The sequence below is a fragment of the Delphinapterus leucas genome, chromosome 2 (genome assembly GCF_059928025.1).
Source record: "Delphinapterus leucas isolate spDelLeu-1000000601 "Yukka" chromosome 2, BTC_Dleu_Yukka2, whole genome shotgun sequence".
Classification (NCBI taxonomy): Eukaryota; Metazoa; Chordata; class Mammalia; order Artiodactyla; family Monodontidae; genus Delphinapterus; species Delphinapterus leucas.
The window spans coordinates 103,891,125-103,906,372 of record NC_143130.1 but is presented as its reverse complement, the minus strand read 5'-3'; the positions used below and the strand labels follow the sequence as shown (position 1 = coordinate 103,906,372).

Here is a 15,248-nt window from a genome sequence, read left to right as displayed (position 1 = left end):
AGTTCCTCTGATCAAAGAGGAACATTCTCATCTCTTAGAGTTTTAGTTGCCAACAGGCTCCTACTTCTGCTGCTGTCACTGGCAGGAGATGTCTTTTCTACTTCTGATTCTGAACTAGAAGTTTTCCCCTAGAACTTTCTCTGTTTGTGCTGATACTCACTTCCATCTTTCAGGATAATTTGAGTCCAGGCTAGGGGACTACTGGAGAGAAAATGGGCAAATTTAACTGCTTTATTGTTGGGTGACACTTCAAAGTTTGGTCCTTTTTTCCAAGTGGCTTGCTACTATTTACTTTTCAGAGTACTCAAATAACTGCTCCATGCATTCTGTATAGGTTTTTAAGCTGTATTCAGTGATTGAGACAGGATGGAATGTGTTCACTTTATCTTACTTAGAACTCCTTATATATTATATGGTTACTCCTAAATGTGTAACTCTAGTCTATATCTCCTTCCTAAGCCCTACCATGTTGCATCTAGCAGTTTCGTGCACGTGTGCTTGAATGTTAAAATTCAAAATTTCCAAGACTGAATTAATCATTTTCCCCCAAAGCCTTCTTGCATTTCTTATCTTTGTGAATGGCACCATATTTCTACCCAATCACCTATCTAAAATCATGGAAATAAACTCTTTTCTACTACACATATCCAATTAATCACTAGGTCCTATCAGTTCTATCTTCTTAAATTGATTTTCTCTTCTCCATCCACATTACCACTGCCCTGGTTCTGACTGTTAACAATTCTTTCTGAAATACTGAAAGGGTCTTTTAGTGACCTATAACCTAGTCTTATCCCCCGTTGGTCTAGTCTCTACATTACTTCTGGAGTGATCTCTCTATAATACAAATCAAAATAAACAGCATGCCTTGCCTAGGATTCTTTAGTGATTCCTCTTGGCTCCTGGGATGTTCAAGCTCCTTAGCCTGTGTTTGGTACAGTCTCTTACCACACTTCTGGTCCCCGGTCCTAAGAGCATGGGGCAAACCCCTGTTTTTTGTTTTCTCTCTCTCACTTCTGCCCCTCCCTGGTCCCAGACATGGCACCAGAAAGAGCATTTTGTATTAAAGTTTATGTGTGGAAGATGCAATACAGTGAAGCGGTTTATTCTTAATAGTAGTTTCATGCCTTGAATTGTGGCTTTATTGCTGTAAAATCCAATCTCATAATTTCCTAAACTTTGGCTTTAGTTTCCCAACCATGACTGACATACCTAATACTAACCATGACATTTTCTCCATGTATATAATCAAGACTTATAAAGACAAGGAGAAAAAAGTAGTTAACCCTATAGTAGAGCACTATTTGTCTATAATCTTCACAGAAGATATAGCCTTCATATGAGTCTCCTTCTCTTTATTTTCTGTATTGGAATTTTCATTGAGTTCTGCTTGACAGGTACAGATGTGATGAATTTCTGGTGCCCTGACCCTAGATTATGTCGTTTAAGGGACAGCCTTAGAGAAAAGCATTTTGTCTGATCAGAGGTGCCAAAACTAACCAGTGAGTGGTAAAAGTAGCAAGATGTGAGACATATTTGAAGAAACAATGTGAGTAACACCAAGCTAGCAAAATAAAAGAACTCTTCTGTTCAGATTTCTTGGAAAACTAGTTCATCAGTAGAAGGCAGTAGATGAGGAGCCACTTTACCTACAAAGCCATGAAATGAGAGAGACCTGGGTTTTTTGTTTTGTTTTTTTTTTTTGCGGTACGCAGGCCTCTCAGTGCTGTGGCCTCTTCCGTTGCGGAGCACAGGCTCCGGACGCACAGGCTCAGCGGCCATGGCTCACGGGCCCAGCCACTCCGTGGCATGTGGGATCTTCCCGGACCGGGGCACGAACCTGTGTCCCCTGCATCGGCAGGCGGACTCTCAACCACTGCGCCACCAGGGAAGCCCCAGACCTGGGTTTTTATCCTTGCTTCTTCTGAGCCATATGACCTTAGACCAGATCCTTGATGTCTCTGAATTTAGATCTCTTCATCTGTAAAAGGGAGATGTATTTATTAAATGAGATAACAAAATAAAAGTGTGCACATGTATATGTTCAATACGTTAAAAATTCCCTCTCTTAGGGAATAAGCTTTTAGAATAAGCAGTCATGTTTTCAGCTGAAATCATGGCATCAACTTCGTGCTGCTACTTTGGACAGATTATAAAAAACTTTAACTCTTCCCCTTCTCCCATATCACGTACTTCTCCTAATCCAGGGAAACTGAGAAGATAAGAAAAACTAGAGAATGATGCTTGAAGGCAAAACTAGGCCTCTCCCATTTTTCTGCAACTTAAAATAGCACTTCTGCAGCTTCACTTCAGCTTTTCTGACAATCCCTAAATTGAACTGGTGATGCTTGGCATCATGAACAGTGGATATTGGCAGCTGTGCAATTGCTTTTATAACTGGTTGTTATAAAACCACCCCCAATAAAAAACCACCTCCAAAGTGAGTTCTTGGATATATTCAGAGAGTTTGTACCAATAAGTATTAGGTATCTATATACATGTGTGTCTTTAGGAAAGGCAAGGAAGGAGCATTTTAGAAAAGTTTTTAGAGATAGGCTAGTTGAATGAGAACAATCCCACAGAAAATTGTGAAAGAGGCAAGGCCTCTGTTGGCCTCCCATCTCCTCTATGCTTCCTCTCTTCATGCCCTTCTAACCCTTCCTGTGAGTACCCTGAGTCCTCCTGGAACTTCTGGGTTGACCAGATTTTTGCATGTTTTTCTTTTTACCTTCTATTACTTTTATCTTCATCTGTCTTCGTTAAGAAGTTTCTATTGAAAAGCTTCCTTCTTTCTCTCTTCCTTCACTCAAAATGTTCTTTTATGTAGCTTTTTACTATTTAGACCCATTTAGGAAAGACCTGAGATATCACTAAAGAAATCAATGGTTAATACATGGTTATTGTGTTACCCTTCCCAGGGAATTTCTTTTAATCTTGGAAATATTGAAGACTGGGCAATGCCTTCATTTAAGAAATGAAGTATCATAATATAGCATTCTAAGCTCATGATTGTGTGGAGGGATGTTAGCCACAGAGACACCCCTGGGATACTTCACATCATACGAGGGAGCAGACACCTTCACTGCCCATGTGACACTTCAGCCACTTTGATGGCGAAGACACTGGAAATCCATACAGGACCAGCAGTGGCTTACAGATTTTTCCTTTTTCTCTGCCATTCCATTTGGCTTCAGATAGGCAAGAACTAGGAAAACAAACAAAAAACTTGATTAAGGCTTCTGGGTTACTTCTTTAAATTTTCACTTTTCACTCTTTTGGCAAAATATATGAATTGTGTCCAGAAGAGACTCAAAATTTGTGACCTATTATCTTCCCCCCTCCCCCACTGCTTTAAGTTAAATAGATAATTAATGTCAAATCTTAGAAGGTACTTCTTGGAGAGTAATGTTTTCTAAGGACCTCAAAGTCCCCTTTCCTCAGGATTTCTGGGAGGTATGTTAGCTCTGTTTTATAGAAGAACCTAAACTGAAGCCTTGAGAAGTCAAGAGACCCTGCTTAGGGTATACATCAAGTTCCCATGGGGGGAGAAGGGACTTTTGTCTTGGGGCTAAAATGAGAGCACTCTCCCATTCTCAGCTGTATCAAAGCTTTGCTAGTCAAGGGTGAGCTGAGGGTGGGGAGGAGGTTGCGATCAGCCTCCTGGCTGTTGCCTTGAGTTGCTTGAGGTCAGCCAGAGAGGAAGGATAAGTCCAGTTATGCTTTGATTTATGTCGCTGTGTGATTCATGCGCTCCGTCAGACTAGCTTCTTTCTTCCCCTGTTCCTCTAACAGGCCGTCTCGTTGCTGGAGATGACTGTCAGATGTTTTCCCTGCTTAGCCACCATCACATGGCCCACCACCGGAGCCTGGGAAGCCTAACCACAGACCAGCATCTCCGAGGCATGAATAATTAGGTAGGCATAATGGAAGGCGCTCACTGCACCCTCCAATTGCGTAAGCCCATTACCGAACTCTGCTACATCAGCTTCTATCTTCCGAGGGGGGAAGTCAGAGGATTTTCATACAAGGGCACCATAACTCTAGACAGATCCAGTAAAGCGTTTCATAACTGCTACCAAGTCAGGGCGGGGTCCGACATCAACAGCCTCAGCCGGCAGCCGACTGAACGTCCAGGCGACATATTTTTCAAGCCAACTCCCACGAAGGACATTCTAACTGAGTTGTACAAACTCACGGCCGAGAGGGAGAGACTGCTGGCCAATCTGCTGAGCTCAGACCACATCCTGGGCATTACGATGGGGAACCAGGAGGGGAAGATGCCGGAGCTCTCTGTGAGCCTGGCCTCCGAGGACGACTGTTTCCAGAGTGGCGGCCACTGGCTGGGGGAGCCCCCCGTGGGCTCTCTCAATAAGAGGAGCTCCCACGGGAACAAAAAGGCCCGGAGGTTTGGTGGAAGGAGAGAGAGCTTTGAGGGGCTCTCTCAAAACTCCCTGCAGAAGAGGACAAGACGAAAGGGGCATGGGGGCCAGGGATTGCCCCCTCTGATGGGGAAGGACCAGATCTGTTCCAGCAACGCCCTTGCTCTTTCTCAAACAAGGCCTCATCTTTGGCTCCTAGAGGAGAGAGGCAACTTGCTTCCAAATGGAGCACTTACCTCTTCCCTACAGAGGAGAGGGAGCTGCACCCCAGAGATCCCCAGGATACTGGATGCTGACTCCGCCTTGGGGAGCTTCAAGAAGGCTTCTGAGGTTGCGGGGCATGGAAGAGGCGGGCTGCCCCCTGAATGCAGCTCCACAGAGCCAGGAGATGATGGTGCCGGGGGGCCACAGAGGGGCCCTCGCAGGCTGGCGCATCTGCAAACAGGTTCGACCGAAAGTCACAAGGAGCCCGAGAAACATCCAGAGGCAGAGGGGGGCCGGACAGAGAAGGCTGCTGAACGGACTTGCAGGAAGAAGCCTTTTTCCAAAGTGGTGGCCAAAGTCCAGGATCTGTCTGCTCAGGTGCAACGAGTAGTTAAAACGCATCCCGAGGGTGAGGAAAGGGTTGCCGTTTGCCCAGCAGCCCAAGCTGAGTTCATACCCAGCGCAGACTTGCTCACCCTCCCGGAAGCTGAGGCTGGGGCTTGGGGTGTCAGCTGCTGGGGCAAGGAGCAGAGAGCGGACAGGCCATGGCAGCCATCCGCTGAGGAGTGTCCCCTAGCCAGCATTGAGGGGGCTGTGAACAAGGTCCTCCTGAAGGTGATAGAGAGCGAGAAATTAGATGAAGCCACCGAGGGGAAACGGCTGGGATTTCCCTTCGGGACGACAGCCACCCATACCCTCCCAGAAACCGGCAGCAAGAGGGGAGCTGGGCTGCTTCTGAGTGGCCACAAAACCTTGTTTCTGGATCTGCCCCGCGGTGTGGACCCTGGAGGTGATGAGAAGAGGCCACCACCCCCAGCACTGGCAGCTCTCGGCACGGTATTTAATAATTCATCCTTTCCGTCCAGCGCGCACACATGGATGTCACCTGTTCCCTTGCCTCTCTCTCCAAGGCTCCCCAGCCCTCAGCAGCATCACAGGATCCTCCGGCCCCCTTCACTGCCTGCTGAGAGGGAAGCCGCTCTTGATGACTCTCTTGGTAGAAAGAGCCGTGCTTTCTCTGGGTCACCCTCTGCTGACACCTTGGAGCCACCACTCTCTGCAAAGGTCACGGAGACCAAAGGAGCCGACGCGACCTCCCTCAGAGCGGGCCAACCTCGGTTGGTGCCTGGGGAACCTTTGGAAAAGAGCTTGGGGCCTGGGAGGACCGCAGCTCAGCCCCAGCACCGGTCACCTCCAGGTTAGTCCCGGTTTAAAATGCTTTCCATGTGTTCCCGGGCGACCCCAAACTGTCAGTCTGCCCGTGCTATTCAGACACTGGCTAATTAACGATGAATCGAAATTCCTCGGCCTGTTAGTTAATTCACCTTGTAACAGGACAGCTGGGAGTCGTATACAAGAGTGCGGAGATGGTGAGGATGGTGTTGACTTATGGGGTCAGGGCTGTAGTTGCTTCCAGAAGCAATACTTTGTAAATGTCTTTTTAAGTTTTTTGTTTTGGAACGCTCTAAAGCTGCCTCCGTGGTTGCTGGATACAGTACCCTCAAAGGAAACAGGACTGGGCAGAGAGAAGTAGTAACTTGTCGCTGCCTTTGATGCTAATTGGCCCCTTGACCTAAATTCTGCTGTTCATGCTGCTGGGGTGCCTTGGATTTGTAAGCAGAAGAGCAGAAGCATGCTGTGTCTTTGCTCATCTGTCTGTTGTTAGAGGTTTGGGGTGTTTTTTTTTCTTTCTTTTTAGTCATCACTTTTATAAGCACCCTTATTTTAATGACAAAAACTTTTTTTTTTTAATACTAGAAGAGGGATGAATTCCTTCTAACTTGAAGAAACTTGATTCAGATTTTCCTTTTTCTAACAGCATTTTATTTCCCAAACAAACACGAAGTAATGTTTATTCTGAAGTTATGTTTTATGTATGGGTTTCTACTGTTACTGGTATAACATCATGTCTTATGCAAAAGGTACTAAAGAGCCAGTTTGGCTCGTATGTTTCATGTGATTTAAAATTTTATATGAAAATAATTTTGGTGGTTCTATAAATAGGATCAATAAGACTAAAAAAGTGTATAAAAGTGCCGCTCCTGTATTCACTACATTTTCCAGGCCAGTGCGGCCAGATGTTTAGGGTCGTGTATGCCATTGTGTAGATAATAGGTTCTTTTTCAGTGGTCCTTTCACAGCATATGGTCAATGCTTTGTCTAGGCTCGTAATATGATATATAGTCTCTTAAAGTTTAGAGAAAACATCATGTGCAATTTTTAAGATAAAAATATCTGTCTAGGAAAGAGGAATTTCAAAAGCTTCTGTTTATTTTGAACTCTTGCCATTTTATAAATTTCTCTATATCATTGATCCAGGGTGTGTTTCTTTTAAAATGTGGTAAATGCTCTTCATTTTGTGTTTGTAATGTATTGCTCTTAGTTTGATGAGACTTGCTACTTCCTAATATAACCAAACTGCTTCATCAGGAAAGTCAGAGAATTGTAGATTTTATATCATGTATCATAGAATCCTAGTGATGAAAGTCCTTTCTCCCTGTGAATGCTGGAGCCTTCAAAATACTTTGAAAGGAAGCTCTCTGCAACGATTAGATAGAGACTTCTGGAGAGATGGGCATGCAAGAGCTGCCTCAATTCCGAAAGGTCTTTTTAGAAGTCACACTAAATCCTACGACTTGGTGTGCCGCTGCTCCAGAAACTGTGCATTAAATAATACCTTGAGCTTCAGTAAAACTTTTCTCCCCGCCCCGCCGCCCCGATTTAGAATTATCTTTTTATTTTATTGTCCTTTTTCTATTAAAAAAAAAAAACCCAAACAATATTATAAAAGCTCCATCGTATCTGGCTCAAGGTAGGCACACAGAGGACACTCAGTTTCTCTGACGACTGACCTTAAGCTCACTGAGGGGCACGTTCAACAGATGGTCACCCTTTTCCCATGACCTCTCCATACCGTTGCAGAGAACCATTCCCTTTACTTTGGCCCTAGCCTTCCATTGGGATCTTCGTAGCACTTTAGGAGCCAGTCATTAGAATCACATGGATTCCTTGGTAGGGAGGCTGCCTGTGCTTCTAATGTTACAAAAGAAGGCATTGGAAGGGGGGAAATAGGAGCAGGAGAAGCCTTTTTTTCTGTCATGGATAAGTTCTCTTTTGCTGGGACCTTCCTCCAGGAACGTCCAAACGTTATCTCTTATCATCATCCCTCTTTGAAAAGCATGAAGGGAGGGAGTTCTCCAGATAGTATCTTTGATCTGTATCTTGTGTTCCTGTCTCCTGCTTTTCCTTTAATCCCCCTTCTCTGTGGCCACGAGCCCTCATCATATTCTGGATCCTTCAGGGACTTCCTGCAGCTGGTGGGTCCACACAGGGAGAATTTTGCTACTTCCAGCTGCCTTTGTCTTGCACTTCATTTCTCCTCCCTCCACATCCCGCATCCATTTCTGCTCCCTCCACATCCCACATCCACTGGCCTCAGACAGTCCCAGACCAAGGGTGGATCATTCATTTACCATCACCCAACAGTAGCCCTTTATCTGAGTCCAATTCCCACCTTTCTCCCACGTTAGCTATTAACCAGGTTGAGTTTATGGTCTGTGGACATTTATTTCCTGTGGAAATAACGTCTAGGTATTTTACTGAAGTGATGTGATTAAGATTATTGAAAGCACTCATTAACTGCTCAAGTAAGAGATTAAGTCTGGCAAAAGTAATCAGATCCATTTCCAGTTGGAAGACTCTTTAGTGTTATGGGCAAGTAGTAATTCCCAGGAAAGCGTAAAATCCGCTTCCCCTTCTCACAGGACCAAGCAGTGAAAGCCAACATTGCCATCCACACGGGAAACAGCGTGAAGGCTATTGGTCTACCCCCTGTTGGCTTTGTAATTTTCCTAACTCTTCTTTCCAAGGTTTATGCACAGGAATTTCTTGTCTGGTGGTGATGTGATCAAACAGAGAATATGCTAACAGTGAATGGTGGCCAGATTTGTCTTCTCATGGCCCTCCTCTCCCCACTTCCCCATCCCCACCCTGACCACCACCTTGGTTTTATGGAAACAGCTGTAGAATGTTCCCAAGCCTTTGTGGAATGTGGTATTTTCTCAAGCCTGAAGGACTCTAGTTGTGCTAACCTGAATAGCAGTGTCCTTGGGTCTGGGATTCCCTTCTGTTTTTTGTGGCCCACTTTTACCTTTGATCTGAAATAGACCCTTTTAATGCCAGAAAAATCCCATGTAACTGGGCTCACCATACTCAGGAAGATCCCCAGTGCTTCAGTGTGTTTCTCAACAATCTCATGATCTTTCCCCTTTGAAGTCACTGAGGTGGTGATGGAGGCATATGCCCCAGGCATAGTTTCTCTTGATATCGTGAATCATGTTATCAGTGCTTGTGCCCATCAGAAGATGTAGTTAATGTCAACTGATTAAGGGTTGAAAGGCATATTTGTAACAGATTTTATTATATCTAATGCTGTTGTCAAAGCTTTGATTTGTCTTTGGGCATGTATTATGGGGAGTAGATAGAAATTCTCCCTATATTAATATTGAGGTTTGATACAATCCCCCCCAAATTTTAAAGAAGCTCCACAACTTTAATGGCTATACCCAGCCATTTAAGATTACTACAGAAAGTATATAGTGCGTAGACAATTATCTGTAATTCATGTTAAGAAAGAAAGATTAAAAATTGCATATACCATAGTATATCCATATAAAACATATATAGGACTTAAATTGACAGGAAATACATTGCTACACACTTTTGAGAAAGTAAGGGGATTGTCATTGAAACTATATGTAACTTTGACCTAGCAACCCTATTTTAGGAATTTAGGTCACATAAATAGATGCACTAGTAAGAATATATGCGTAAGGTTGTTTACTGCGGCATTTTGTATAGTGGTCAAAGCAGCTGGAAAAAAAAAAATGGAGTGTCAATCAGTAGAGAAATGGCTACATAAATTAGAGTATATTTAGTCTCCATAATATTATGAGACTATTTGAAGTACGGAACTAGATCTCTATCTAGCAAGTTGCAAAATAATGTAGAATATGCTCTGTTTTTGTAAAGACAAGTTTCACCCCTCTCTATATATGAGTATATATGTTTGATATGGGTTTGAAAGTTTGAATATCATGGAGACAGGTGTAAAGAAAGACAGGCCAGGCTGTTCACATACTTTATCTAGGGATAGACAGGGTGAAGGTGGGGAATAAGGTGAAGGGGAAGGATCCAAAAAAAACAACAAAAAAACCTCCCAAACAAACAAAAAAACAAAATCACTGGGGAAGAGCATTAACTTCTTTTCTTTACATATTTTTACATTGTTTCACTGGTTGTGGTAAATATGTCACTTTTATGATTTTTAAAGAGTTACTGAACTACATTTTAAAGAAAAAAATAAATACCCCACCTAGAGGGGTTGTGTGTGTGTATGTGTGTTGGGGGGTGTAGGATTATAGCTGAACCACAATTTTCTGTGTCTTCCCCATGTCCTTTAATGAAGCAAGAAGCTCAGTATTGAGACTAGAGCATTATTACAAAGGGATATGTAGGTTGCTAGAGAGCTATGAAAGCAGCACCCAAGAAGGACAAGTCAGGGAAGCAGGATTATATATAAAAGCAGCACCCAAGCAGGACAAGTCAGGGAGCAGTATCCAGAGACCAAGAGAAGGCAGTTAAGAAAGGCTTCTGACCCTCCTACACAGTTGGTAGGAATGTAAATTGGTATAGCCACTATGGAAAACAGTATGGAGCTTCCTCAAAAAACTAAAACTAGAGTTGCCATATGATCCAGCAATCCCACTCCTGGGCATATATCCAGACAAAACTATAATTTGAAAAGATACATGCACCCCTATGTTCATAGCAGCACTATTTACAATAGTCAAGACATGGCTAGCAACCTAAATGTCCATCAACAGATAAATGGATAAAGAAGATGTGGTACATATATACAATGGAATATTACTCAGCCATAAAAAAGAATGAAATAATGCCATTTTCAGCAACATAGATGGACCTAGACATTATCATATTAAGTGAAGTAAATCAGAAAGAGAAAGACAAATACCATATGATATCACTTATGTTTGGAATCTAAAATATGACACAAATGAACTTATATACAAAGCAGAAACAGAGATGTAGACAACAGACTTGTGGTTGCCAAGCGGGAGGTGGAGTGGGAGAGGGATGGACTGAGAGTTTGGAATTAGCCGATGCAAACTATTATATAGAGAATGGATAAACAACAAGGTCCTACTGTATAGCACAGGGGACTATGTTCAATATCTTGTAATAAACCATAATGGAAAAGAACATATATATATGTATATGAAAAAGAATGTATACATATGTATAACTGAATCACTTGGCTGTACAGAAGAAATTAACACAATGTTGTTAAAATAAATAAAAGAAAGGCTCCTGGGTTAGACAGTGTCCTGATAGGGAACAAACACCCAGGCCTGAAGGAGCAAGGGAAGCAGGGGTCAGTGAACCCAAACAGGGGAGCTTAAAGGAGAGGACCACAGAGCAGGAACGGTGGCTTGTGGTAGAGGCCCTTATCAGAGAGGAAGCTGTGGGAATAAATACCCTGGCTTCACTCTCCTTTGGTCTTCTGCCTCGAAACTTTCTCGAACTGAACCAGCCAAAAGGCAGAGTAAAAGGGAGTGGGTAGATGTTTCCAAGCTCAGCCTTCCAGGGCCCAGGGAAGGATGGAGAAGGGTCAGAGTAGATTTGGAGGTATAAGATGATGCAGATAGGCTGAACCACGAAGAGCAAGAAATGTAGAAAGAGTGGAATTTTAAAATAACCACAGGGTAAAAAAGAATGTGTATGTGCGGTGTGTTTTGATACTGAACAGTGGTTATCTTGATAATAAATGATTATTGCAGTGTTTCATTTCTTTGTCGTATGACCGTTCTACCTCTAAATTTAATTTGGTCGACTGTCCTTTTATTGCTAAAAGTACAAACTTGAGGAAGTAAAAGAAATAATTGGGAGATCTTGTGATACAGTTTCAGCCTGTGGATTCAGAAAAAATTATCTAGTTTTTAAAAACAAAGCTCTTATATTTAACAGTGATTGATAGCACATTGTACTCGATTGCTTTTTGTGAAAGGCACAAAAAGAATTTAAAAATATCTTCCACAATTATCTCAAATTAAGAATAACGAATTAACATATGAAATATGAAATAGATTTTCTGCTAATGAACAATTTGTATTTTGAGGTCAGTTTCCATATAAAATAAATGGTGTTTCTCTCATTCACATTTTGTTTTTTAAAAGGGAATATGTTTCAAAGGCCAGGACCATGACCACGATCTGATGTTTTAAAACTCCAAGCCAGTTCTACATATGTGAAGTTTTTCCCAAATTAATGTCCAATTGTGCTTTGAGGATAGCACCTTCTTGGAAATGGTTTTTACTTGTTTCTTTTCTATTCTTGGAGTCAGAGCACAAGATTTAAAGCGAGGGTGGCAGTCTACGGCCCTAGGCCATATCCATCAGTCTAAAGAAATTCCAAAGACAAAGAAACGGCAGAATTAACACTGCGATTAAAAGTTATAGCTACTGAAAAATCTTAAAAGAGAAAAACATTTTATAAATAGGTATTAAATTTTGAAGAAAAATTTATCGCATACTTTATTTACATAACTCAACCATTCTGGCTTATAGCATCATTGGTTGGGGTATAAAAAAAAGACTCAAACTTTTAGTTGTAATTGGATTAGAAGCATTTTATCAAATTGATAGAGCAAAGTACTGAATATTGAGGTAGTGTGTTTTATTTCATTCCTCCTGGGCTTTCCTGGAAGAGGGTGCATTTTGAAAACAGTAAACTCCACCCTGGGGCCACTCTTTCCCTCTTGCTGGCTTTTACAGTATCAGGTAAATGACTATTAATGCTTATCTTACTTCATCCTCTTTCTGATCACTTTCCCTAGAGTTCCTCTGTGTGCCCTGGCATCTCAGCCTCCTGCCATAGCAAGTTCTGGAGTTCCTTCCCTCTCACAGAAGGACTTAGCAGGTTTTCCCAGTCATGGATTGTTCTACTACATTGAACCAGATGCTTTCTATCTGTCCCAGAGCCTTACAGGACAGAACTTGAACTAGAATTGGGATTCAGATATGTATAAGATGTAGAGGGACTTGTGGGGACCTTGAAGGCTATTGAACCTTAGGGAGGAACAGTGGACAATGGAAGGAGAAGTATGGTGAGAGAGCAAGCCTGGACCAAAAGTCTGTGCACAGACATTTTCTCGTCCTCCTAAGAGGGCCCTTACCCTCTAAGGAGAAGGGGCTTTAGCATGAAGGGAATGAAGAACTTTGTCATCAGAAGCCCAACAGTTTTGCAGTGTGGAAGAGCTGTTCAAGGGTAACAGAAATATTCTTATTTTACTGAAGTACAGTTGATTCACAATGTATTAATTTCTGCTGTACAGCAAAGTGATTCATATATATATATATGTATATATATATACACACACACATTGTTTTTCATATTCTTTTCCATCATGGTTTATCAGAGGATATTGAATATAGTTCCCTGTGCTATGTAGTGGGACCTTATTGTTTATCCATCCTATATATAATAGTTTGCATCTGCTAATCCCAAACTCCCAATCCATCCCTCCCCCACTCCCCCTTGGCAGCCACAAGTCTGTTCTCTATGTCTTTGAGTCTGAGGAGAAGCAGAGACTTTCTTGCTAGTCAGAAGCAGGGCACAGCCCCAGCCTCCGTGGTCCCAAGTTATTAGCAACCCAGTGGCCACAGAGTGACAGAGGCACAGAGCAGAAGGGTAGCAGGGGCAGCAGGCCCCCGAGCGAGCGCAGAAACCTTGAGGGACCCCTGGAGGCGTAACTGGGGAGGAAGAGCCCGAGAAAAGACTGGACTTCATGCCAAGCAAGGGAAGTTGGGCTTCAGACATTGAGGTTCAGATTTTCGTGCAGCGTGTGACACAGTTTTACTTACTCTGAGGCAGTAAGTTGGATCATCCAGGTTTCACGTATTTTTCCTAAAATATTCTGATATGGGTTTTTTATTTGTTTGAAACCTAGGTTAAAGTTTTTTTTGTTTTTTTTTAGATGTTGGGGGTAGGAGTTTATTGATTAATTAATTTATTTTTGCTGTGTTGGGTCTTTGTTTCTGTGCGAGGGCTTTATCTAGCTGTGGCAAGTGGGGGCCACTCTTCATCACGGTGCGCGGGCCTCTCACTATCGCGGCCTCTCTTTTTGCGGAGCACAGGCTCCAGACGCGCAGGCTCAGTAGTTGTGGCTCACGGGCCTAGTTGCTCCACAGCATGTGGGATCCTCCCAGACCAGGGCTCGAACCCGTGTCCCCTGCATTAGCAGGCAGATTCTCAACCACTGCGCCACCAGGGAAGCCCCTAAGTTTTAAGGTTGAGTTTTGCATTTGGAGGGAGAACCCCAAAATAATCCTGTGGCTGATGAAAGCTGTTGGTTTCCAGTTTAGCCCAGAGAAACTGCGGAGAGAATAAACACCACGTGAGGCTTGAGCCTCAGCACGGTCTCCCCAGGATTCAGACAGGTCTGGGCATATCCGGTTAATTAGATGGTTAGACCTGTCATGAGTCTTTTGCTCGAGTGCCCAGAGGACGGTCACCAGGCAGAGCCCCTCCAGAGGAAAGCAGGATTTGGGGCACAGGAGAGGTTACCAGACCTTTGGGGTCGGGGTGGGAGGGAGGACACTGAAAATAGCATAAGTTGTGGCCTCCTGATTTTCTGCTGACTCGTGTCTGGATGGTAGGAAGAGAGGAGAGCAGTAGGAAAGCCGTGTGAAAGCTTAAAGAGTAATTTGACTAAAATGTCCTTAAGATAGTGAAGGCGGGGTCTGCATAGTAGAGTGTAACACACTTGTGGGTGAAGGGGTCCTGCTTCAGGTGCTGCCGGGGCAGGGTGCGACAGGGCACACGGTGGAGGGAACCGGATTTGACCTCATCCCAGAGAGGAGAGGGGAGGTGGGGAAGGTAGGCAGTAGTGCCTAAGCAACGCACCTGGTACCTTAGCTGCAGCAACCCGGTGACAATTCTAGCAGCGTCCAGAGACACCTTCAGCAGCCAGAGAAGTGAGGACAGCAGTGTTGATGAGGGATGAGGAAGATTGGATCCATGCGTTCACGTGCTTCCTGGAATGATCTGGAGAAATTGGTGTGTAGGGGGAGGGAAGCCCCCAAATTGGTAGAGCCAGAGAAATTCTGATTTTGCACCATGTTATTACTCCCCTGACTGCATTTGCTAGGAGTATCAAATTCACAAGGTTGTTTTGAGTATCAAATGAAATAACGTCAACGAAAAATGCTTCCTAACACATTAGAAAATGTTAGCTTTATTATAATTACAGATCATTATTGGCTCATTGGGTCAGAAAGCATTCTTTTTTTAATATTTATTTATTTATTTTTGGCGGCATCGGGTCTTAGTTGCAGCGTGTGGGCTTAGTTGCCCCACGGCACATGGGATCTTCGTTCCCCGACCAGGGATCGAACCTGCGTCCCCTGCATTGGCGGGTGGATTCTTAACCACTGGACCACCAGGGAAGTCCCCAGAAAGGATTTTAATAGTCTACTCCTTTTGCTGTTTTCCAGTGATGAAATGATGCTACAAATAATAGGCCACAACTGGTTATTGTGAATTTCTTGATTTGCTCTCAAAGCTTCTACATTTGCTTCTGTTAAG

At 43.4% G+C, this 15,248-nt stretch overlaps 1 protein-coding gene across 1 annotated transcript; it reads left to right on the top strand.

The window, feature by feature from the left end:
- The first annotated feature begins 3,923 nt into the window (after nt 1-3,923).
- On the top strand, nt 3,924-7,577 carry LOC149750228 (formin-1-like). The gene is made up of 2 exons (XM_089906253.1): nt 3,924-5,781; nt 7,534-7,577. Exons 1-2 carry the CDS (start codon nt 3,924-3,926, stop codon nt 7,575-7,577), a joined length of 1,902 nt encoding a protein of 633 aa, XP_089762379.1.
- The last annotated feature ends 7,671 nt before the right edge of the window (nt 7,578-15,248 follow it).

Bases quoted from the DNA above. Each gene is read 5' to 3' on its own strand.
- LOC149750228 (XM_089906253.1), top strand. From the start codon at position 3,924: ATGGAAGGCGCTCACTGCACCCTCCAATTGCGTAAGCCCATTACCGAA. The intron at 5,782-7,533 runs GTTAGTCCCGGT...CTTTGGCCCTAG, and splicing joins CCAGCACCGGTCACCTCCAG to CCTTCCATTGGGATCTTCGT.